At 42.9% G+C, this 26,637-nt stretch overlaps 1 protein-coding gene across 1 annotated transcript in view; it reads left to right on the plus strand.

Annotated features, from left to right (window-relative positions):
- The first annotated feature begins 2,687 nt into the window (after positions 1–2,687).
- Positions 2,688–26,637, plus strand: part of POT1 (protection of telomeres 1) — a 149,644-nt gene continuing 125,694 nt past the window's right edge. Inside the window, exons 1-5 of the mRNA XM_065416157.1 lie at positions 2,688–2,705; positions 11,396–11,479; positions 12,434–12,558; positions 21,152–21,224; positions 23,800–23,891. Of these exons, the coding sequence (XP_065272229.1) occupies positions 12,445–12,558; positions 21,152–21,224; positions 23,800–23,891 (279 nt within the window). The 5' untranslated portion in view covers positions 2,688–2,705; positions 11,396–11,479; positions 12,434–12,444. The remainder of the gene's footprint in view (positions 2,706–11,395; positions 11,480–12,433; positions 12,559–21,151; positions 21,225–23,799; positions 23,892–26,637) is intronic.

Genomic DNA, 26,637 nt, shown 5'->3' on the forward strand with positions numbered 1-26,637 from the left:
CAATCAGACACCTTACAACCTTGTCCGGGAGTTGTGGAAAACATTACTCTCCGTCCCCATACTCTCATGGAAAGAGGGGGCTGGGGCAGGGAGAGGAAGAACGAGAATTTTCTTCTGCAGCAGCTAAGCTCAATGCAGAGAAGAGGGGGAGGAGGAATGAACTTTCCCCAGAAGGAGCTGCCACATTCTGGGGGTGGGGAATGGGACGAGAAGCGAGAACCTTCCTCAGCAGCACCAGCTACACCCTTCTGCAGACTGATAATAGGGAAGGGAAATAAAAATCCACCCAGACTCTCCAGCCTGGGGCGGGGATGATGGGGCAGGGAAGGAAGCGCGGACTCTCCCCAGCAGCAGCCACCATCTCTGCCAGCTTGGTCTGCAGCCAAACAACCCCACAAGAATGCAACGCGGTCACATGACCTCCGGCGGACACGCAGCTCCCGTCCCTCTCCAGGGAGACCCTGTGCCATCTTGTACTGACGCAGTTACAAATACAGGCACAGGCTGGCACTCTCCCCCCACTTATCTCCTCAGTCATGGCACCGCTTGGGTGATGGTTGTCAAGGCCTTCTCATTCCCTTCCCATGAACTTGCCTCAGTCTCCGTGCCCTCACAGATTCCCCAGTGCCAGGATCATGGCGCCCAGCTTCTCCCTTTGCACCAGCCTCCCCCGACAGCTCCTCAGTCCTGCCCAGCTGCAGCTGCCCCGGCTGGAAGATGATGTCAGCAGCAGACAATCCGGGCACGCCTGGCTATTGGCTTCAATGCGGTCCGCTCCCCACTCCTCTTCCTCCTGACTCAGTCCTCTCCGTGGTTCGCTGCGGAGAAGTGGCCAAGACAGAGGTGGGGGAGGGGAAAGAAGGAAAAAAACAACAAAACCAAACCCACCAAGACAGCAGCCGCCATTTCACGCAATAACAGGCAGAACCTGAGCGAGTAGCCCAACCAAGCATTTTACAGAGAGAGAAAGAGAGAGAGAGAGACACACACACACACACGAGTTAGACAAGAAAAAATACCCTCAGACTCCGCCCTAGCCACAAGACGTTTAATCACTCCCGCCCCCATACTCGATGCCTTGTTACAGCCGCCTCCTCTGCATCCAGATCCCTTTATCTCAACTCCTTCCTGCCGCAGCAGCAGTTCTTTACAGCCCCTCTGTGCCCAAGGTATGGGGAAGGCTAGGCTATGGCACCGCTGCTAGCGGCTTCTCCGGTCACCCGCTTGTGGCGGCTCCATCAAGGCAGGGTAAAGAGCTGCCAGCCCAGCTTTTATGTGGTGCCCCAAGTTTGCGCACTGAAGGAGGCTCGCTCAGCCCCTGGTGGGTGTCGAATGAAACCCCAGCCGCCACCTCCCTTCTCTCACTCAGCCATTGCCGGAGGGGCTGAAGCCAAACGGGGAATGCGGGGCGGTGTGTTGGCAGCACACACAGGGAGGGGATGGCGGGGAAGGGAAGGAGCTCAGCATAAACAGAGGGGCTGCGCCTGTCTCTCACACACACTTACCTCTTGCTCTGCCTGTGACTAGTCCTTGACAAAGCCCTGGCTGGGATGATTTAGTTGGGGACTGGTCCTGCTTTGAGCAGGGGGTTGGACTAGATGACCTCCTGAGGTCCTTTCCAACCCTGATATTCTATGATAGTCCAGATTAGGGCTGCCCCAGACTTGCCCCCACAAGTGTCATTCACTAAAGGGAATCCTTGCAGGCAAAGCTGGCCCCAGTCTTGCTCCTTGGAGGAGGTTCCCCTAGGCAGGCCTGCGCTAAACCTCGGTCACTTGTGGAGAGACTTCCTCAGCCAGACCTGCCTCAGGTCTCCACTAACTGGGGAGGAAGAGGGGGAGATCCCATCAGCCAGCAACCCTCCATAGTTCACGGAATGGGCTTCAGTCTCTTATCCCCCGTCTCACTCTGCGTGGGGGAGATTGCCTGGGTCTAGCAGCCTCCCCCACAGCCTGTGTGTGTCAGTATGGATGGGCCAGGCTCACAAGAGGTCAGAGGGCAGGCTGGCGCAGGGGCTCACTTGGGGGTAGGCTGAGAACAGGTTTCGATGTCTGCGTCCCTGCGGAAAACAGGGTCTCGCTCCGCGCTTTAGGTCACCCGCAGCATCATTTTGGGCCCGAGCCCCCCCGCCTGTGGACTCCGCCGCGCGATCGCCCCGAGTCTCCCCCCAGACGCCGTCCCCTCGCCCCCGCCGTCCCCTAGGCTGCCGCTTTCTAGCATTTTTCGATCGCGGGCCGCGCTCTCTGGCCCCGGCCCTCGAACAGTTTGATATCGCGAGGAAACCCCCTTTGTAAAATGGACATGGCACGAGGGAGGACTTAACGGACACAGACTGCGCTCCAGCCCACACGCAAAATGGCGGCCGTTTGGCTTCGCCCTGGCAACCTTGCCCCTGCCGGGCGGGAGGGGTGAGCCCCGTGTAGCGGGAGGGAGGGGAGAGCGGAGGACGCCATTTTCCCAGAGAGGCGGTGACATAGAGGGAGCGTAGGAGGCTGAGACGGCAGCGGCAGGGGTGGGGGTTGTACACAGGTCCCAAGGCAAAGGCGCTTCCCAGCTGGTCCCTGCAGGGTCCCGAGTCGGTCTGGGGAACCCCTCTGCTCACTCCCCTTTACCAATCCGCAGTGGGGCCGTTGCATTGTTTTGGTGGGGGTAGGAAAGGGGCTCAGCTAAGGGGGAAGCTGCTGCCTGGCCTGTGATCATTACAGGTGAGTCTCCTGTTATGATTATCATTCCTGCCGAGGGGGAAGGAGTAAGAGTTAAAACGTTAGGGCGGCAGCCATAGGAGCCGAGGAAAAATTGGTGGGTGCTCTGTACCCACCGGCAACTCCCCTCCCCACCCCTGCGCGCCGCCGCCACCTCCTCCTCCTCCCCTGCGTGGGCCGGGGAGTCCTGCTTCTCCCTCCCAGCGCTTGAGCCGGGAAACAACTGTTTCGCGCGGCAAGGCGGTGGGAGGGAGGGGGAAGGGGCGGGGATTTGGGGAGGGGTCCAATAGGAGCAGGGAGGGGGCGGAGTCGGGGCGGGGCCGGGGGCGAGCACCCACCGGTGCCAAGGAAAGTTGGCACCTGTGGAGGCATCTCTTTACATTTGGAAGGGGAGGGGTGTGAGGTCCCCTCCCCTCTCCTCTAAACCCTGAATGATTCTGTATAAATTGCTTTGGATTGTGTTTCATGTTGTATGGGTTGGTTTGAAAATGAAAGGGAGTGGTTATATCTTGTGAATATGGCGGGTTACTGTAACTGGAGGTGCCGAGGGTTTTTTTTTTTGGCAGTTATGCTGGATTTATGCATTATGATTAAAACCAAACAAACCCAAGAGGGGCTATTATGTGACATACAACATAAATTTCTGTAGCCCAACATTTAAGAGCAGGCATGTGTAATAGTATGATTGCATATTGGGTTGCATGCATAAAGCTTATAAAATAGTCGTCTTTATCCTGTATATTTTTGCTTTGTGATACTAAAATGGCTCCTTATAGGCCTAATCTCTTTCCCTCCCTCCCTCCCTCCCTTTTAACATCTCTTCTGTCCTGTTACCTGAACAAATGGAAAACAGTTTTAAAGTTTCTGTGTCAATTTAAAAGGGGATGATTCTCCCCACTCCCTTTGTAGAGACGGTGAGGAGCCTAAGGTATACACCTCTACCCCGATATAACGCAACCCGATATAACACTAATTCGGATATAACGCGGTAAAGCAGTGCTCCGGGGGGGGCTGCGCACGCTGGCGGATCAAAGCAAGTTCGATATAACGTGGTTTCACCTATAACACGGCAAGATTTTTTGGCTCCTGAGGACAGCGTTATATCGGGGTAGAGGTGTATTTAAAATACTCATCTTTGCCGCCTTATTTTAGTTTTTTATATCTAGCATTCATATTTCCTTGTGTGGCACATCTAAATCTTTTTTTATTGAAAGGCATTAGTGGAGTAGACCCTACTGCTGCAGCTGTAGGGGAGGAGAAATAAACGGTCCACTGTGTAGTACAAAATAGGGGAGAAATATAATGTAGTTCAATTAGAAAGGTCCTGTATTCCCCTATATTCAGTCATTTAGGAATGTGCGGTAGTTAAAAGCCCTGAGGTCCCTAAAATTGTATACCCTACATTTGATTAAAGTCAGAACTTAAGAATGGTTAGCCTTAGGGCTTGGCTACACTTGCAAGTTAGAGCGCACTAAAGCCGCCCAGTGTGCTCTAACTCACTCCCACACTGGCAAGGCACGTAGAACGCTCTGACTCCGTGGCTAGAGCACTCCTGGTACTCCACCTCGGCGAGAGGAATAAGGTCTGATGCTTCTTGGCTGAGATGCCCCAACGTCAGTGTGAATGAGGTGTTGCATTACTGCGTTCTGATTATGGGACATTTCCGGAGGTCAATCCCCTTAAGTCAAGTGGCCACTCCAGTAATTGTTTTGAACTCAGCTGTAGGAATGCACATATCCCCTTTCAAAGCTCCGTTTCTGACAGCCGGCATGCTTATCTGCTCCGTGACAAAGCAAACATTACTTAGGAATGTTGCTTGCTATCAGTGTGTGAGAGAGAGAGGCTGGGGGTGAGGGGGGTCTGAACTTACAAGACAGCATGGTGACACACTCTCAGCACTCCAAAAACCCACTCTCTCTCCCCACATACACACAACACACTCCCTGTCACACTCCACCCCACCCCCTGCATTTGAAAAGCACGTTGCAGCCAATTGAACGCTGGGATAGCTGCACATAATGCACCACTCCCAATGCCACTGCAGTGCCGCAAATGTGGCCACGCCAGTGCGTTGCAGCTGTCAGTGTGGACAGACTGCAGCACTTTCCCTACTGCGCTCTCCGAAGGCTGGTTTAACTCAAAGCGCTTTACATCTGCAAGTGTAGCCAAGCCCTTAGTTTATTTACATCATCCTAAAGGAACTAGTAACGAAAAGGCTTTTTTGATTTTTGAGACCTACCTCAGTGAACTGAAAGAGATGGCTATGACCATAGGTAGGATACCTAAATGCTTGACCATAAACATTGTACATTTTAAGTTACTTATGGTAAATGTGGAGTAAAAATTGTAATTTCCCTCTTTTGTCCTTTAGAGATTCTAAAAATGGCGGCCCTATGCTGATGTTGTGGTAATCTAATCAGCTCGGGTCCTCCACACCCCATCAGTGCGTTTGTCTGCAGCACATTACTGGCTTGTTATGTTTAAATGAAAAGGCTGTTTTCTTCAAATCGTATTAGTTCAGACAAGAAATGGATGTGTGCATGGTTCCTAGTTGAGGAGCAGGATGAAGGGGAGTGCAACAGAGTTGTAAGAGGGAGGAATTGATTTAGTAACAGACTTTTCTCTTCAGAAAAATGACTTGTAATATTAGTCACTGTATATCTTATTATTTCCCTCCTTTAGTGTGTGTGTATGTTTGTTCCTTCACCATTAATAACTTGTCCTGTAAAGCTCAGTTTAATATTACCTTTATAGACAAGGATATTTTATTTTATTAGCTGTATAAAAACACACACAACTTATCCTAACCTCTTGGCACCCTTTTTAATTATGTAAAAATGAGATCATACATAAAGGCAAAACCTGCAACCTCCATCATATATAACGCTAGATAATCAGACCTTACAGTAAGAAATAAAGTAAAAATCTTCCAATAGAGCCTCCCTAAAACAGCCTTTCCCCAAGAGCCTCTCTTTATAAATGTAGACTATCTTAGGCTATGTCTACACTACAGACCTTACAGCCGATATAGGGTCTCCCATGTAGCTGGCTCTCCTGAGAGCTCTCCTGTTGGCATAATTAAACCATCCCCAATGAGCGGCATTAGCTATGTTGGTAGGAGAGTGTCCCTGCTGACATAGCGCTGTTCACACCAGCACTTTTGTTGATGAAACTTTTTCACACCCCAGACTGACAGAAGTTTTACTGACAAAAGTGGTAGTGTAGACAAAGCCTTAGTTTCCTTCCCTATTCACGGTAGTGGTGAAAATAAACAATTTCTCCTGGTATCAGTAGACTTTTTTGTCATTGTTGCAGCTGCTTATCAGTCACCTATTCTGTTACATTCTCTTAGTTGGCTATTAATAGGCTTGGCAGAATTACATTTTTATTTTTTTATAATTTTGACGGGTAAGATCAATGTTTATTTTTAAGCATTTAAAATTTTTGTTATTGAGTTCAATTTTCTCAGTTGTCGAACTCAGGCACAATAATTGTTTAATGATAGTAGGTGTTGAGATTCAAAAAGTAAGCTTTATAACCATTAAAACACATTTTCAACATCACAAGTCAAAATATAAAAACTAAATATCCTTATTTGAACTGTTAAGTTCCCCAGCAGCATTTTTCTTACTTTCTGTAAACGTTGATTATTGTCAATGGAAATATTTTTTCATTGGTTTGTGTGCACAGAGAAATCAGCGTTTACTGACAAAAATCTAATTCTTCCAAGCCTAGTTATAATGTACAGGTCCTGAAGTAATGAGGAAGTTTGCATGCATCTGTTTCTTGTCTGCACTAAAATGCATAGGAGGATAACTTTTAATTATACTGTGTCTGTAATTTGCACAGGTTCTTATGTTGACATAGCTTGTGTCTCTAAAAAGATGTTACTAAACGATAACCCCATTGGCAGCATAACTTCAGATAAACTTAAGAACTCCTCAGTCAAGAGCCCTTTCCCCTTGTTTAGATTATCTTCCAAGCAGGAAATATTGAATGCAAGTTCCAGTAGTAGGAGCTACTAGTGTGCAAAAGGGCATAGATTCTGCTAGTACTGTAACAGACAATGTTTAATGATAACCTTTTGACAACTCATTATTTACAAAACACTGACACATCATGGTATTTAAAAAATGAAGTACATTAGTGATGATTAAAATAAAATTCCAAAGTTGTTAGAATTATTGCATCTTTGTGAAATAGGAAGATAGAATCCATTAGGAAAAAAACAGTGCTCACTGGCAATCTTTCTTATCAGATAAAATGTAGCTTACTTATCTCTGGCTATTTTGTTGTCTGAATTGTAACAAGGAACCTCTACTTTCTTCGCAGGTATGTAATGAGATCCCTTTAAACATAAATCCGTAAGTGGGGGCATGGGCCGTGTTTGGAAATCTGTTCGGTTTGTTCTGATGTAGTTCCACTCATTTCCCCCCCTTCCCTTCTGTCCCCTGGTTTGGTCTGATTTGATATGATTATCTACTTTCCTGCTCAGGCTTCAAGCTTTAATATTTACTACCACATTTTTGCTACTCCTAGTAGCATTTAGCTACTCCTAGTTATTTAATATAACAGTTAACACAGCAGTTACTCTGAATTTTTTTTAATGCTGCCTTCTAGAGGTGTGACCTCTGAGGTTTTTGATAGTTAAATGTCACATCTATTGGTTTCTAAATACACATCTCTTCAAAAAAGAACACTTTTTATTGTGTAAAAAGCTTAAGTGCTAAACTTACTTGTTTAACCAGACTCTCAGCATTAGTCAGATTTAGCAATAAAGATGCATACTTATCTTGTAACTTTTCTTTTCACAAAAGGATGTTTTCCTAATTCTTAGTACAGTACAACTAGTGGATAATGTAGATGTAGTGTAATGGGGAGGGGAGGGATTTTATGCTGTGGGACTCTTGCCATGAGCAAGAGTTAGATTGTCTTCTTTTGTTTTCTACCTTATGAAAAGTATATTGCCTGTGCAACCTAATTTGAACCCTTTGTGGTATGCATCAGCATCATCTCCTTTTGTCAAGCAAACGTTGAGTTGGGGCGACTTTTGTAGGTTTCTTGCCTTATGTTGTAGCTACCTAGACTGCCAGCCACCCCAAGGCTAGGCCAATTTTACAGATGGAAAACAGAGGAACAGAGAAGCAAAATGACTTGTTGAAGGTCACAAAGGAAGACTGTAGTGGAGCAGGGCTGTGAAGCCAGGTCTCCCATGGCCTAGGCTAGTGCCCTAATCACTAGATTATCCTTCCTCTCATGTATGCCTTATGATGATAGTCTTTACTTATATGGTTTCATACTATTTTTTTCCTCCTACAGGATCCTTGCATTGTTCTGAATGGGTGCTTTTTATCTTCATTCAGTGGCTGTGGCCCATATTTCATGTACTGCACACCATCCAAACCCTATAAAAACAGAATTATTAATTTCCTCATGGACTTTTCTGTGGTCCTCCATAATATCTGAGTTTCACAAACATTAATTTTCACAAATCCCACTGTGAGGTGGTGGAATCCCCATTTTATAAATGTGGAACTGAGGCACAGATACTTTAATGTAAAAGATATCCACTAATTCTGGGAACCCAATTTGAGATGCTTTGGACCTGATTTTTCAGAGCATTTACTACTTTTTAGCACTGTGTATGTTCAAAGCACAGCTCTCGTTGACTTCAGTTGCAGCTGTGAGTATTCAATTCTTCTGCAAATCAGACACCAGGGTCTCAACTCATGTACTCAGAAAATGAGGAACACACATGCAATGTTCCTGTGAAATGTTTGTAAGTGTCTTGCTCAACATCACATAGGAACTCAGTGGCAGAGGCAGGTATAGACTCTAATTCTCCAGGACAGCATTCAACTGCCTTGACCATGAGACCCTCCTTATCTTCCTGCAGTCCCCAACTTCATTCACTACACACCTTCCAGCTTCTGCAACAAATGAAGCGGGGGTCCTACAGACAACAGGCTCATTAACAACTGAACCCAGATTTATTCCCAGAGCACAGTCCATTCTGTGCATGAAATGAGGCAAGGGTCCTCTGGGAAAAAGAGAGTATGCAATCATATCATTAAAGGCTGTATAATAAAGCACAAGGGGCCAAATTAAGGTTGCCTGAGTAACCTTAATTTTGGCATTTCCAAACTTTGCTTGATGTTGCAAACATAATATTCTTTTTATGTAGTTTTTTACTATAACATCCTAATTTAAAACAATCCTGCAAAATACAGAAATTCCATCATGTGGCGCCATAATAAACTCCACATGGGTCATCTGGCAGGGTTTGGACTTTCAAATCCACAGCACAGACCTCTACTACTTGAGCTAATGGACTAACTACTAGCAGTAGGATGCTGTTGTCCTCTGTGTGGGCCAGAAGCTACCAAAAGGGGATGAGACACATACTTTGCCAATAGGTTTCACAGCTATTTGCTAGTCAAAAAAGGAATATTGAGACTCTCTGGAATCCTGGTTTCAATTCCAGATTATATAGGAGAGTGTCTTTTACTGGTTATAAACACTTCTGTTGCTATCCACACTCTCATCTGTCTCAGGCTCCTGCAACTGGCAGCCAAAAGGCAGAACTGCAGGCCTATGCTTCCTGCCTTCCTACAGCTCAGCAGAATGTGAGAATGCACCTGAGATGTCAGAATACATGACAGGACTGTCAAATGTGTGACTGTCACATGAGATGCCTGATGCTTGGCAATCCTGCATAAAAAAGGGGCATCAGGTGATTTGGTGATTTCCAAAACTTCTGCCTTCAGCACTAGAATGAGGAGGGTTTTGAGATTTCTACCATCTTGGAGCCTGCTTGGGGAGGTTCCACCATTTCATATTGAATAGCACAAGGGTGATGTCTGATGAATCTGAAGCTCCAGTAGCCAATAGAAGCAGTGTTTATTCTCTTCCTACCTGTTTCCTCCTTGTCATTTGGTAGGGGAAGCCTCTACTACACAGTCCATTCCACTCACCTCCCTCTCCTCACCCATTGTTTTTTTTAGGTCCTCCTAACATAGGATATTTCAACTGTAAAATCATTGTTGTGTTTTAGAATATCACTGTTTTCAAAGTTGCTTTCTTTGTCTACCCAAACTAAATGAAATAAGTCTATGTAATTGTTGTCAGCCGAGGAGTGTCTGCTTGTTTACTTGATCCATAAATGTGGGTCTAACCTTCTTTGCAGTTCAAAGTGTATGATATTCTGAGTATTATTTGCAGGATTTATTGACCCTGTCGTCTATACATTATTGACACTGACTTCTATATATTGTCTTCTATACACTGTCAGACCTCTTTATTGGGAAGAAAGTAGTGAAAAAGGGAGTTGCACTATTGGCCTAGGAAGTATTTTCTTCATTTTATTCTGTATGTTAGTGGGATACTGTGCAAACTGGTGAGATGCGGTATCAAGAGCTTCCTGAAGTCTTGCTACTTACTGAGACTCCAGCTCTCATTTTGCTACTTGGTTATAAAAGGTATTTTTTCAAAATTTGCATTACAGTGTAAAAAACCAAACAAAAAATCAACCCCTCCCCAAAAGTAAGGAGTAAGTATTCTTAAGTGAGGGCTAATTTGACAGACTTACTAGAATATATTGTGCTTTCTCATACATACCTCATTGCCTGGATATAGTAGGTGAAAAAGCCAAAAATTGGTTTTACTGGTATTGCTTTTTAACTCATTATTGTCTGAAGGAAAGACTTGAAGTAGAACCTCAGAGTTACGAACACCAGGGTTATAAACTGGCTGGTTAACCACACACCTCATTTGGAACGGGAAGTATGCAATCAGGCAGCAGCAGAGACCAAAAAAAAGCGCAAATACAGTACAGTACTTTGTTAAATGTAAACTACTAAAAAAATTAAGGGAAAGTTTAAACATTTTTTTGACAAGGTAAGTTAACAATTTCTGTGCTTGTTTAATTTAAATTAAGATGGTTAAAAGCAGCATTTTTCGTCTGCACAGTAAAGTTTCAAAGCTGTATTAAGTCAATGTTTGTAAACTTTTGAAAGAACGGCCATAATGTTTTGTTTAGAGTTACAAACAACCTTCTTTCCCGAGGTGTTTGTAACTCTGAGGTTCTACTGTAGTTAGAAGTTAACTGAATCTTTTAGGGCCAAAGGTCTAAAACTGGACTAAAAACTCAGAGAACATATTTTACTGCCAATTGTAGATGATCTGCACTACAGGTATATAACAAATGAAGGGGTCCCAGGTACAGTAACCAGGTTGAGGAACAACTGTCAAGCCTTCCCCCACTGCAGTTGCCTTGACTTATCGGTGTGTCAAGAGCCAGTACAAGGGCATGGTTGCACAAACTTGCCTGACCCTGCCGAGTATACTCACTTTGCTAGCCTGCGCTGCCACATCCTCACTGCTCTTTTTAGCGAGGTAGTTAGATTAAAGCTAGCATGGGCACCTCCACACGAGCTGCAGTGTAGATGTAGCTTAGATGGGAACAGGAGTGAATGACCAGTGAGGGAGGTGTGAATAGTGAGTGGATGGACTCAACTAACTTTGGATGCTGGGAAGAAAGGAACTAACTTGGGAAGGAGTAGGGGGAGTTGTTACTTGCAAGGGGTTTTGAATTGAAAACTGTGAGATGACAAGACATCTGGCTCCATATGCACTGGCGTGCTTTTTAGTCTTCAATATGATTAATTCATTATTGTTTCTCATTTTTACTTTAGAAAATACAAAAGCTTATGATCAATACTGCAAATGGATCATAAGTGTTATGTGATGATTCAACAAGCCTAGAGTTGAAAGAAATGGTAGGAAACAAGCAATTTGAATGGACCGAAGTAGTGAAAACAGTTAATTCTCTTAAAGTAAAATGAAATATTGTTTTAAGAGTTCTTAAGTAGTGAGATGAAAAAGAATTCATGTTAATTGGAAAGTGCAGAAAATCAGTTTCTTGGTGTTCTTTAATATCCTATATGTCAGGGGTGGGCAAACGTTTTGGCCCGAGGGCTACATCTGGGTGGGGAAATTGCATGCAGGGCCCTGAATGTAGGGCTGGGGCAGGGGGTTGGGGTGCAGGAGGGAGTGTGGGGTGTGGAAGGAGGTGCAGTGTGCAGGAAGGGGCTCAGGCAAGGGGTTGGGGTAGAGGGGAGTATGAGGGGGCTCAGGGAAGGGGGTGCGGAGTGCAGGAGGGGGCTCAGGGCAGCGGTGCAGGGAGGAGTGCGGCGGGGGCTCAGGGCAGGGGGTTGGGGTGCAGGAGGGGTGTGGGGTGCGGCAGGGGGTTGAGGTGCAGGAGGAGTTCAGGGTGTGGGCTCTGGCCCGGTGCCACTTACCCGGAGCAGTTCCGGAGTGACAGTGGCGCGCATTGAGGTCAGGGCAGGCTCCCTGCCTCCCTGCTCTAGCCCCACGCCACTCCTGGAAGCGGCCGGCACTGTGTCCCTGTGGCCCCTGGGGGGGGGGGGGGGGCGCAGAGGGCTCTGTGCGCTGTCCTCGCCTGTGGGTACCTCCCCTGAAGCGCCCATTGGCCGCGGTTCCCCGTGGAGCCCTCTGCCCCCCCTCCCCCAGGGGCCGCAGGGACACTTCCGGGAGCGGCACAGGGCCCGTGGTGCCACAGGGGTGGCAATCCCCTGGGCCAGATCCGGCCTGCGGGCCGTAGTTTGCCCACCCCTGCTATATATCATTGAATGAAACTCTGTTTATTGAAGAGTATAACATTGAGTATGATCTTGTGACTAATTGGTGTTTTTATTTTTAATCTCACTTAGATAAAGCAGCTATGCCTGTTCAGGTCATTGATGGCGCACCCGAAACTCTACTACCAAGCCACCTGCAGAAAGTGGATTTAAAATACCTACAATGGGGTTGTGATCAGGCCAACAAATACTTTCAGGTAACTTACTAGCAAGAGTGTGTTGGTCATCTTAAAAAAAATATGCTAAATGTACAAGGCATGTGTAAGCTCCCCTTACATGGCCCTGGCATCTGTATATCCTCACTGGATCTAAGTAGTTGTTTACACACCTTGAGTGAAATCTTGGCCCCACTGAAGTTGGCAGTTTTACTCTGTATAGATTTAAATGTTGAAGGATTTTCTTATTTAACTATAGATAATGCATATAAAACACATTACCATTTTCTTTATAGCATTTGTATTCCAAAAAATTGCAGTTTTGGGAGTGGTTTTGGGGCTTGATTAAATAAACAATCAAACAAAGGAAAAAACCCAACAAAAATCACCTAACCAAAAATGACAGCACTATGGATAAAAATCACTTTTCTGGTCTGGTGATTTTTAAAGGCGTTTCACATTTCTTGTACAAAGCAATGCAATCTCCCAGTTATGAAGACAATTATTCTAATAGCAGCTACCACATCAAAATGTAATTGTTTTTTCTCTTTATTCCCTTGCCATAAAATGTGCTACATTGATAATAGCAATGTTTGGTTGCCAAGTAGTTAGTTGTTCCAGACTGGGAAATGTAGGGGGTATGGAGCAATTCACATTTAGGAGTGTGTTCGCAGCTTCAGGCACAGAATGTTAGTGAAATAGACACCTTAGATCTATTTCTTAAAATGTGAGGCCATATTGCATTCTTCTTTTATCAAAATGTTTACTTTAATAAGATTTCTGTTAAAGTAATTTTAAATCCCTTTTATCATCCCGAACACTGGGGGGATGGGAATCAATATCCTAAACTTTCATTAGGTCTGCTGTGAAAAACAATCTCTGTTTAGAAGAAAAAGCCAAACAAGCCATGCAGTTCAAACTTTCGATCATTGTTTTGCATACTGTGCACATTCAGAGAAAGGCCCGTGATATAGAGATCCATTTCCCTTAAGGTGTGGTGATACTAGTGAGATCTTGGCACAAGCCAACTGGCCTTATTGTTGTTTCTGTGGGGGGCTGAACCTGCAGACCAGATCACTGAGTGCAGGGGTGGCCAACCTGAGCCTGAGAAGGAGCCAGAATTTACCAGTGTATATGGCCAAAGAGCCACAGTAATATGTCAGCAGCCCCGCATGAGGCCCCCCCGCCCCGCTCCCGGCGCCTCCCGCCCACTGGCTGTCCCGCCGATCAGCGCCTCCTCCTCCTCCCTCCCTGCACCTCCTGATCAGCAGTTTTGTGGCATGCAGGAGGCTCTGAGGGTGGGGTGGGGGAGGACCGAGGGCATGCCAGGCTCAGGGGAGGGGGCTGGAAGGGGTGGAATGGGGGGAGGGCCTGTGGCAGAGCCAGGGTTTGAGCGGTGAGCACCCCGCGGCACATTGGAAAGTTGGCGCCTGTAGCTCCAGCCCCGGGGTCGGTGCCTATACAAGGAGCCTCATATTGACGTCTGAAGAGCTGCATGTGGCTCTGGAGCCACAGGTTGGCCACCCCTAACTGAGAGTAATAGGGGGAAAGGGGAAAACACAGGAGCTTAAAAGAAAGAGAATTCAGTTCTCCTAAGTGCTATCATGTTGTGTGTGGCCAAGAGAGGTCTTGGCCTCCTTTCTCTATATTTTTTGCGTTGTCTTCAATCCTCCATGTCCTAGTTGGTTTAGTCTGCAGGCAGGGCTTCTTGTTGCAGTTTCTTGAGGTGGAGTGAATTATTCCCAAGAGGATGAGAGGAAATATTTTGAGAATTGAAGAGAAAAGGGACATGACATCCCACACCCCCTAAAGTCTTTCAGGAGGAAAAAAACAGTCCACATTCTCCTAAGTTCTGGGTTTCTCCTCTCCTCCCACTTATGGATATTTTTGTGCTCTTTGGAGTATATAGACTCTGGCTCAGCCTGCCAAGCAACAGCCACTTCTGCAAGCAAACCTGACAGACTGTACAGAATTACTGGACATGGAGTAAAATGTTGAGGCAGACAAAAGCAGATTCTAACTTAGGAAATATTTCTGCCAAAATCTACATCTGCAGTAGGAAAGCAGAATATTTAGTGTCTCTGGTGATAGTGCAATATTTTAGCTGATTGTAAAGGAGAAGCTAGATACAATCACCTTCTAGGACGCTTGTCTCACATTGAGAGAGCTTGATTCTGTTGCAGCCTCTTCTGGGAATAAGCAGGTAACCATGAAAGAGTTGTTTGGCACAAAACAATACAGTTAGCAAACTAATCCTTTTTAATGTTGAGGAAGCAATGTTGAGTGCTAAGTGCTCTGGAGAATCCAGTTTTGCATGGCTAGCTCTGAGCAACCCTAAAATAGACTGAGATCATCTCAGTGGTTGAACTCCATAGTTACTATCGCTCTCTAGAGGGATTACCATGTTGCAGAGCTAAAAGGAAACGAGCCAAATCAATTTTTAATTTTTCTGGCCAATGTCTAAATTCATTTTGTCCTCAGTGAATTTATCCTGACTCAGCAAAGGTGTTAAAGGAACACAAGCAACATGAAATTTAGTCTAGTGAAATCCTCTTGCTACAGCTGACCTGAGTCTCCCCACTGTATTTTGTAGTTTTACAATCACATTTTCCTGTTGTTTTTTTTTTATTAAAAGTTCCCCTCCCCTTTTGCTGTACGAAACTGACTGCACAGGGGAATCGGTGAAACTGACTAGATACGAAGTACTAAACTGCAAAAGTAGACCCACTAATTTTAGATGTTTGTTTAGGCATAAGTTTTAAAATATTTTCAGACAAAAATTTGATTTTCTTAAGTTGAACTGCCACTTGAAATGAATGTCCAAGCTATTCTGTTGGAATGTGTTACTCTGGAGACTATGTGCTGTAAACCATTTTTCCAAAGCTTTTCACAAAGGTGTTTGGATACATGAGGGACAGTGCTGTGAAAGTGAGCATGTGCTGGGCAAAAGCCCAAAACACATACTACTTAATGGAACACTTTTAACTTCTCCGCACACCTCCTGTACTTCTTCGGGAACATTTGGGGAGAGCTTTAGGAGCGTACGTTTTCTAGTGGTAGTTGGGGAAGAAAGAAAGTGGGGAGATTCATAGCTACTCCAATGAAAGCCATCTACAAACAGTTCTTGCAGCGTCAATGCAAATACTTAGGCCGTGTGTACACTTAGCGGGGATCGACACTGCTGCGATCGATGCAGTGGGGGTTGATTTAGCGGATCTAGTGAAGACTCACTAAATCGAACGTAGAGCTCTCTCTGGTCGACTCTGGTACTCCACCGTAACGAGAGGAGTAAGGTAAGTCGATGGGAGAGCGTCTCCTGTCGACGCAGCGTGGTGTAGACACCGCAGTAAGTCGACCTAAGCTACGCTATTCACATAGCTGGAGTAGCGTAATTTAGGTCAACTTACCCCGGTAGTGTAGACAAGCCCTTAGTATTGCTTTCCTTGTTGGTCATTGTAATGTGCAATATTTGGTTTCCTGATACTTTTTGCTATGTAGGACACTTGGATTAGGACAGCTCCTTTTCCAAAGACAGGTACAGCACCTAACAGTAGTGTAATTTTGTCACTATCAAATGTAATTTTAAGGATGTAGAATACATAGTATGTATCTGCATCAGTAGAAATGCGTAAAGCATGAGGCAGGCTTTAATCGAAAGCCCACTTGATTTAGGTGACAAAACTGGATTTTGTCACTTTACCAGAAGACACAGATAAGCTTCTGAGTACTGAGGTGCAAAAAGAAAGGAGGGAAAAAAACCAAACCAAAACACACACACCATGGTAAGATGTGCCCAGACGCTGCATGAGTGCTTGGAGCAAAATGGTTGTTTATATCAGCCAGGTGCACGTAATTTGAAGCAGTGCAAGTACTTAACCTTCAAGGCTTCCTACTTAGATAATCAGATCTCTTTCTAGTAAACCAGCTGCTGAGGACTATATCGCAGTGAAAGCACAACTGGATTGAATGAAAAGGACATTATTTAGCACAGAATGTTTTCCAGACTTGAAAGTTGTCTTTAAGTGCCAGTCCACAGTGCAAGCGATTAAACCTTCTTTTTATGTTCTATCAGTGGTGCTCAAACTTTTCCTGTTGCGTGCCCCCTCCCTCCCTTACCAGTAATGGAATTGGTCTGCATCCTCCCTCCATTACTGCACTGTGTGGTGCTGGGGGCTGAACTGGGGAGAAGCTGGAGCTAGAGGTGAAGCTGGCCTGGGGGCAGAGAGGGAATGAGGGCAGAGTTGGGCTGGGGTGGAGCAGAGCTGCAGCCGGGGTCACAGCAGCGTTGTGCTGGGTGAGAGTGGGGCTGGGTGCAGCTCCTTTCCTAGTCCTGTGAGGGGTGGGCCAGGCCCCGCTGGAGGGATGCCTCTCTCCCCCCGCCCACATGTTCCTCTGCGTCCCCCCCAGGGGACCACTGTTTTATACTAATGCTAGATGTTAAATGCAGGGGCATGAAACCAGAGAACTTAGGTCAGCATATAGTGCTGCAGCAGAATGAACTCAAATGAAGAACAGTTCCCTCCAACAAAAGTTCCAGAACACTTATTCTTGCTCATTTGTTTTTATTAAAATTTGGAGTATTTTTTGAACAACTTGTACCCTAGTTATCCTATGCTTGTGTCAAGGCTGATTCCCCACTCTGGCACTTTGAGTGCAGAAGGTGGGGGCCCACAAGGATTTTAAAAATTAATACTGGCCACTCCAGGCTTGTATTAAGCTCCCAAGGTTACAGCTTTTCTCTGACCTTGTAAGGGTAGATGCTGCCACCAGCCAAATGGAAAACCCCTTTGAGAACTCAGGAAGGTTCACTTGGGAATTCCTTCCTGTGGGAGTACTCTCAAGCACTTTCACCCCCCTCTGGGGAAGAGCTGAGAAAGAAAACAAAGGAAATCAGCTGTTGCCAGCAGCTAATTAAGCAACATGTGCACAAACCTCTTAGGACACACACATCCAATCCTGTTCTTAAAAAAGGTAAATTTTATTAGAAACAAAAAGAAAAAAAATACACCTGGAAACTCAGGCTATTGCTAGATTAAAAAAACAAAACAAAAAACCCCCACAAGGATTAAGCATCAAGAATAACTTTCTTGAGCTCCAGTTTAAACAAAAGCGAAACAAAAGCATTTGGGGTTAGCACAGCTGAGTCCACAAGCCATAAAGAAATAAAAAGAGATAAACCCAATCGCATCTTCCTAGACATTTCCTGATTTACTTACATATCTGGGATTTTAAATGAGTAGTTCTAGATATGATACCAATGATTTTTCATACCTGGCCCCAAGCTTCTTACAGCATAGTTGCTCCCTGTCTGCCTTTCCCCAAGAACAACAGACAGACAGACAAAGGGGAAGTTTTTTCTCAATTTTAAAAAGTTCTAGCCTTCTGATTGGCTTTTTTTGGTCATGTGCCCATTCCCTTTCTTTTACCTATGCATAGCAGGGAGACTTTTTAACCCTTTACAGGTAAAGTAAGTAGAGAACAGCTACTAAGAGAGTTTTTATAGCTAACTGGCTGGCTGGGTGTTCATAAAAGGGAGCTCTCTCCCCTCCCCCCCCACACTTCCCCCCCCCCCCACACCTTTCATTTATCACAGCTTGTAATTAACTCTTAGGTTGCTTTCTCCCTCTTTTCCCATCTTGAATCAGTTTCTGCTTTTACACTGGTAGCTCTATTAGATTCAATGGAACTATGGATTCCATAACTGATGCTACTGACAGCAGGCAAAATTTGGTGTATTTTTTTTTTTAACAACTTGTACACAGGTTATCCTTTGCTTGTAATTTTAAATAAATCCCCAAATTAAAATATGAGTGGAAAATCTATTTCTTCAGGTACTTTTAGAGACATTTCCAGTACTTTTATAAAGCATTGTTTAGTGGTTGCTGGTGATTAAAATGTGCATTTATGACATTTCATGTTGCCCCATAGAACTTGCCATCTTTCTCCTGAAAAGTGGCACTATTACCAGGATAAAATATAACCTATGTTACAACTTTTTCTTAGTTTTGTTCTAAATGAAATACTATTGCTGCTTTAAGCAACAGAGGGTCCTGTGGCACCTTTAAGACTAACAGAAGTATTGGGAGCATAAGCTTTCGTGGGTAAGAACCTCACTTCTTCAGATGCAAGTAATGGAAATCTCCAGAGGCAGGTATAAATCAGTGTGGAGATAACGAGGTTAGTTCAATCAGGGAGGGTGAGGTGCTCTGCTAGCAGTAGAGGTGTGAACACCAAGGGAGGAGAAACTGCTTCTGTAGTTGGATAGCCATTCACAGTCTTTGTTTAATCCTGATCTGATGGTGTCAAATTTGCAAATGAACTGGAGCTCAGCAGTTTCTCTTTGGAGTCTGGTCCTGAAGTTTTTTTGCTGTAAGATGGCTACCTTAACATCTGCTATTGTGTGGCCAGGGAGGTTAAAGTGTTCTCCTACAGGTTTTTGTATATTGCCATTCCTGATATCTGACTTGTGTCCATTTATCCTCTTGCGAAGTGACTGTCCAGTTTGGCCAGTGTACATAGCAGAGGGGCATTGCTGGCACATGATGGCATATATAACATTGGTGGACGTGCAGGTGAATGAGCCGGTGATGTTGTAGCTGATCTGGTTAGGTCCTGTGATAGTGCTGCTGGTGTAGATATGTGGGCAGAGTTGGCATCGAGGTTTGTTGCATGGGTTGGTTCCTGAGTTAGAGTTGTTATGGTGCGGTGCGTGGTTGCTGGTGAGAATATGCTTAAGGTTGGCAGGTTGTCTGTGGGCGAGGACAGGCCTGCCTCCCAAGGTCTGTGAAAGTGAGGGGTCATTGTCCAGGATGGGTTGTAGATCACTGATGATGCGTTTATTGCTGCTTTGGCAATAAAGCTGTACAACGTGTTCTGAATCACTATTCTATTTGAAATATGTTGGAGATTAGGGGTAGTTGGATTTGTTTTATTAATTATATTTTTAGAAAAAAATCAGGAAGAAAAATTATTTGGATTAAAGTGGAGATTTCTATTTCAGTTACTGGTCAGTCGCCCAGTGCTGTTTATTTCTTAAAGTGTCTGTAACAGATGGCTATTGATATAGCCTATCCTCATTTAGCTTAAGTGCCTCCCTTGACAGCTGTTTCCACTGCTTAACACTGTCTTCTAATATTTAACCCACACTTCCCGTGATGCGATATAAGACCACTATGACTCTTTCTGTCCTGGTTGGCTGGTAATAACATACCTGTCATCTTGGTAATGCTTCTTTTGTGTGTTTATAGACCGTTGTCTTTCTCCCTCTCTACTCCAACCATGTTTTCTCCAGACTGAACATACCCAGTTCTCTTATAGATAGATAGATAGAGATTTATTTTTCTAACCTTATCATGTTTGTTTCTTCCCCCTGAACCATTCTCCATATTGTTCTATTTTTAAAATGGACACAGCACTATACCTGCCTAGTGTGGAGGAATGCACTCAGTTGACTTACATGTTCTGTTAATTAACCTTTATGGTAAAATCCCATTTCCCCCCCCATTCATTCATCCTAAGCAGATGTCCAGTATAACTAGAATTGGAATGCAATGATATAATTCTGTGCTTCCATTTGACTTCAGCGTAAACGTAGTTTGATTGTAAGTAGGTTCCCTTCTACAGCCAAAAAGTATTTGCAACATTGACACAATGGTGTGATTAAACTCTAGAAGCCCTGGGTTTGGATGATACCACTATTCTAATCAGTTCTCCACATCTTAAATACATTTATACAGAGGATTATTTATTCCCATATGAATTTCTTTACTTTTGTCTCTTGACTCTAATTTCACATGCCTCTCAATACTTCCCTCCAGAATATTTTCAATCCATCGTATCTTCTGATTATCCTGCATCACCTCTTTAGCCCTTCATTTGCCCTTAACTAGCAAAACCTACCTTTGTAGTTACCTTCTTTAAGTACATGGCCTACATTTCTGAGGTACTCATTAGCATCTGTGTAGCAATTACTGAGAGTTGCTTGTGTGTCTGTTTGTCCACTTGAATCTTCCACAGAAATAAAATTTATTTTTAGTGCCTACACATTTTTATCTCCTGGTTTGTAACTCTCAGTTAATTATTTTGTTATGCTCCTCCTGTCTAAATATTATTTCCTATATTTGGAGTAGCTACTGTTTTCCTGCCTTCTCTGGTTTACTTGCTTTAGTTAACTTCTCACAGGATATGTGCCTCTTTTCTCTGAGTGGAAAGTCCAAGAACATATGTAAAAAAAGAAAAAATATATCAGACATAATGAAAAGCAGTGATTATTTTAGTTTTGGTCACCTATTAGCCACTTGTTTTCTTCCTCTCTTGTTGCTCTAGCCTAGATGATTAAATTGTTCAATATCAAACACCCTCTTAGACCTGACACCCTTTGGTTAAAATTCACTTACTTGCTCTCATATCTTCTTAACCTTGACCACCAAATTACTCTAAACCTCCCCCCACAATCTGTTTGTCAGGCCACGATAACATTAATTTATGCTGGATGCTCCAGACGAAAAGTTGGCTTTGTGCTTTGAAGCATCTACTAGTTACTTCTGTTGCAGTGACCCAGAGTTGCTCATAGCTTTATTTTAGAGTTTTTTGTTAATCAAAAAAAAATTTTTTTTTGTCTCTTCTTTCATTTCAGGGAACAGTTATTCTCTCCTACCCTTTAACTAAACTTGTAAATGGAACAGAATTTTTCAAGATTGTACTTCAAGGTATTCCCATTTAAACATACAATTCTTTACTTTTGCTGAAGTTACTAATGCATCTCTTAAAATTTTGCTATATCAGTATTAATAAACCTTGGGAAAGAGCTGTTTTGTTGTGTTCAGTGCTTAAAAAAAAATCTTTGTTACATTCCCTCAGAATATGGTAGTTTAAATTTACAAGCCACTGAGTCATTTGAAACAATGTGACTATAGTGCTTCAAGAGACTTCCTGTAGTTATGGAACCTTGTAATCTGTTGTTATAGATTGTTCCAGCAATATATTACTTTTATGTACCATCTTACTGCTGCATTTCTTCAGTTTGTAACCACTTGAAAAACTGAAGAGCAAAGTGTATCAAATTCATTAGTAATCACCATAGTTGATACATGGAAACAAAGCATTTGTTGTGGCCATTGTGCTGACAGAAGATATAATGTATTGAGTCCTATTCCAGGTTGAATAGATTAAAGCTATATCTTTAACTGATTGACTTGGATTTAAAAAAAAAAATGAGAGATTTAGTAGTCAGGACTAAACTACACAGCTAGAAGCTGAAACAAAAGATGAGGAAGGGAAAGATTGCCAGTGAGATTCAAAACAACTGCTGAGAAGCCCAACTCTCCCAGTTCCTGTGGAGAAAGAATGCAGATGGTGTTCCTAGATACTACTCAGGGGCTCTAACTCTTGAATTGGACTCTGGCAATTCAGCAGCAGCGTATTATCGCCTAGGCCGACAAATTTGCAGGGGCGACAAATTTATAATAAGCAGCATTTTTGTAATTGCGGCATCCGTGACGCCGCGATTCTACCAATCATAGCGCGTATTGAAACCACCAATGATGGCGCGACGCCATTTAGTAAACATACTCGCGAGAATCCTAAACATTAATAATATGACCGGAAGGAAGAAATTAAGCGGTTCTCAGTTTTGGATCCATCCGCAGTCCCGTGCTATAAGCGAAATCATGCTATACGGACGCGCGTTCAAGCGAGGGTCCGCTGTACTTGTAATTTTATTTATAATAAAACTTGTAAATGTACAATTATTTTAATGATATTTAGATTCATTTTAGTTCAAACGAATTTGTAAAATAACTAAAACAAGTTCATATGGGGCCGGGGGCGGCAATTATTTCAGGGCCTAGGGGTGGCAAAATCATTAATCCGCCACTGCAATTCAGTGTCTAAGTTTTGAAGTCCCTCTTGTGGCCCAGAAGAAAATATTTTATTTCTGTCTTCCTCCTTCACACTTTACTTCTCCTCACCCCCATCCTGTCCTCCACTGGAGAATCTCTGCTACTTGACTCCTCTCTGTCTCCTGGTTGTTGCATGAGGGTAGGGAAGGGGGTGCTAATCTATTACTCTAATCCTTGAGGCTGGAGAGGTATTTTGTGGTTCTTGTCCTCTACTCTCTAGTTACGTTTACACTACACATCACTTTCAGCAGCGTGTTGTGTACATGTAGCTACATGCCAGAGTGAAAAGCACATTGTGTCCACACTGCACCGTGTAGCTAGATGATCCAATGAAAAGCTCTGGCAGAGGGGAGACGGCAGAGAAAGGCTCTATCAATGGGGAAGCAGCAGGACACCGCGCTGACAAAAATAGCAGTGTAGATGGGGAGGCATGGCTTGGGTGAGTAGAGAGCCTTATAGGGTGTGTACTTGAGTATATACGTATTTGAGTATATACACACACCCTTCAAGCATGTCTTTATTCTACTCGCCTAAGCCATGCCTCACCATCTACACTGCTGTTTGGACCTGTGCTACAGGGGCTACATGAGTATGTACACTATACACCCCTGAAAGGCATGCAGTGTAGATGAAACTTATCTGTAGTGCTGATGCTCCTAGCAGCAGCAGGTGAAATTGATGCAGTCATTGTCAGTTTCACTGCTACCTACTCAGGTCTGAATAGGCCTGAAACCTCCCCAGAGTTTTGTTAATTGCACTCTGCTACCGCTCAGGATATCTGTGAGCCTCAGCAGAGGCACTAGAATTCTTTTCAGTTTTAAGAAAATGACTGTATCGATTCACACATGGATGGTTATTTCTGTAACCATAACAGCTAGAAATATGTTTTAAAATGAAAGCTTAATTATAGCAGATATTCATACTAAGGTCTCCCAGCTCCCCAGGGAAAACTTATTGGTACTTACAAGTGGGTGAAAGGACTTTTTTCAAGTCATGCATTATCTCCATATAAAATAGTGATATAATATATTCTTTGCTAATACAGAGAATTAAATATAACTTGGTAGTGTATTCTATCTCTAACATAAATCAGCCAAGTGGAAGCTTTGTCACTTCTGTGTTTAATATACATTGATTCTCTGTACATGCACATTTTAAATTGTGATCAGACACATGAAAACTATTCTATTTCATATAGCCAGTATTGTTTGTATAGCTGCTTTCTGTGCCTTTTAAAATATTTTGCATATATATATCAGTTTTCATTATTCAAATAAAAATGTGTACTACGTTGTATAGAAAAATGTTTTTGTAGAGACTTTTCCTCAGAATTTTGGTATAAAAGGGTGGTAGTAATCTGGATTGTTTTTGCTTCTCTTTATAGAGTCAGAGAATTCATGTTCAAAGACCAGCACCATCAATGTTTTATTCTTTGGAAGGTTGGCAGACGATTGTGGGAAAGTTGTACATCAAGGGGTAAAACATTTTTATTTCTTCCTCTTTCTGAGAGGCTTTTCTAAAGATCTAGCTTAATTTACTATTCTGTCTAGTTTGTATGGCTTTAATTTGAAATAGATTTTTAAGAGACATATTGAGCCATTGTTAGAAATATTAACTAGAAAGGAAAACATAGTTTTGATTATGTTAATTTCTTATTAACCCAAAAAGTAAACTAAGAACTTAGTTATTTTATATTGTCATAATACTGTCCTGTTTACCTAGCAAATGCATGGGGATGAATATCGGTGATTCAGAGGCTGCCCAGTTATGAATATAAGTAATATTTATGTTGTAGTTTGACATAGATAATAGATTGCATCACTGAGTTGATTTAAATGACACTATCAATCAAACAGTGTTTTGAAAATGCCTAAAATTGTGTAACTCTTACTATTTCTGCATATAATTAGTGTACCTTACTCTGTGTGGATAAAGAATCTAGCAGTAAAATATTCATGCAATATAATACTGATGCCTACCTCTTGTATATAAAACCACATATTGCATTTCCTTCACTGGCTGGCTGCTGTCTTCATAATGCAGCGGAGTTACAAGTTTGGTTTAATCTCACCAGTGAGATGCATGTTAAGTTAAATCAGCACAAGAGGCTGGTTGTTATGGGCCTAAAGAAGGAAGATTAAAACCATTTTAAACAACTAATGTGCTAAATATTGATTAGCTTGGATGATTATGACACTTTGGTAAACTGATTTTCAGATCAGTAGTTAAACTAAAAAGGGAATCCGGTACATAGCCTCATTTTAATGATTCACCATTTCTGAAGTAAACAATTTAAAGCAAAAGTCAGTGTGAATTTAGTGTGGAAATAGCAATGGCTTGGGTAATGTGCTCGGCAAGCTACTTTGCACAACTCTGCCACTACATTTTACCACTGTGCTAACCTGTGAGGGCACACGCATACATGTGCACACCTTCGGGTTGGGTCTGGAAATGGGCAGCTTCAGCCTGTGTTGCTCTGTATTTGTGGAGTGTATGAAATGCATATGTACTGGGCTAGCTCTGCTCTTTTAAAGACCAACCAGCTCTTTTATTTTTTTAAACTCGGAGCTAAGTTATGACTTAAACTTGGCTCTCAGTAGAAAAAAAAATCAGCTTGTCCTTCTCGAATGAAGCTTTAATACAAAACCATATCAGCTTCAAAGATTCATTCATCAGACCAAGAGGAAGGTGGGATGGAAGCGGCTGGTTTCCAGGGTTACACTGAAGGCTTTCAAATCCTTGAGGTCCTAGCACTTTAAACATTCTTAACGTGACTAAATTAATATCACATTTTAAAAAATTGTATTGTCTTTCTTTTTGTGTATGAATGGATCTCAGGGGAAGGTAATTAAAACTTAGTAATTACCCTATTGCTGCCACAATCATGCCTCATAAGAGATGTCTGTTTAGAAAAGACAGCAAATGTCTACAGAACTTACCTTATCTGTGAAAGAGGGTATATCACCCCTTTAAAGAAAGAGACTAATGCAGAAGGTATTTTGAAGACTGCACTGCTTGTAGGAAATCTACTACAATCCACCTGATCAGAAAGAAGTGGACTATGAAATAATTGTTAAAATAAAAAAGTGAATTCTAATTCCGTCTTTGCATCTCCTCTTATCTGCAAACACTTCCTTTCTGCCTCTGATGTAATCAGATACTTTCAGGTCATTTAGAATCTCTGAGCTGAAAAACCAGGATACCTGCAAATCCTGTTTTCCAAAGCTTCTGGGCCCTGATACCTGTTATCAGCCTCCTTGAAAACATCATCTGGTAATTTCCCAAACATGAGACCGATATAATTCAAATTAAGTAAAGTGATGTGCATTTAAGATACAGCTGAGAACTTAAAATCAAGAGCTTTTTAAAACTGAGCACCTGAAAAGAAGTCTGTGAAAAGATGTTCCATAAAGATAAACTTAAGTTACACAGGGGGAAAAAGAGTTTTGAAAAATAAATTATCTTACTATTTCACACATTGTTTTTTTCCCCCGAATGTGTCATAATGACTACCAACTGCAATGTTTTTCAAGAATGAATTTTCTTTTTCAGTACCAGATGCCTGAAAGCATACAGATAAAAAGAATAAAGCATCCTTCTATTTGAAGCTATAGAAATTCACAAACCTTACATTCTATTTCTGATACAAAATACATTTCAACTTTTCACTGAAGTTTCATTTACACAACAGTTTTTCCTGGATCCTTAAAAGTTTCTAGATTGGTTCTTGAAAAGCATTTTAGGAGAAGCTGTCTTGCTGGTAACATTTGCTGACACAAGCTTATCTTATTTTTAAAAAAACCCGTACTTATATTCTGAAGCTTTGTCTAGTGATTCAGGCTCAAGCGCTTGTCAGCAACCATTTTTAAAATGATTCCTCATCCACAAATTAACTGTTTGGGGTTTTTTTTACGTGCATCTTTTTAAAAATTCAGCATTAAAATCTTTTTGTTTCTTTTAATTGGTCTTACTCTTGAACAGTGCTGCATCGTTTATACTCAGTTCAGGTTTACAAGGTTTTGGTGAATTCTGTGGATACAGAATTTAGGAGTACATGGTGAGCTGGCAATATCCTGTCCCAATAGGTAGAAAGTCTAGCCATAGATGTTCATAAAAAACCCGGGCATTTTGCTCCATTCAAGCTTAGGATCTCTCCTTCTGTCAGAGTGGCTTCTAAGAAGGATGAGCTACTGAGGCCTAGTATTTCTGAGAAGGTGTTTTC

Source organism: Emys orbicularis, chromosome 1, assembly GCF_028017835.1.
Source record: "Emys orbicularis isolate rEmyOrb1 chromosome 1, rEmyOrb1.hap1, whole genome shotgun sequence".
Classification (NCBI taxonomy): domain Eukaryota; kingdom Metazoa; phylum Chordata; order Testudines; family Emydidae; genus Emys; species Emys orbicularis.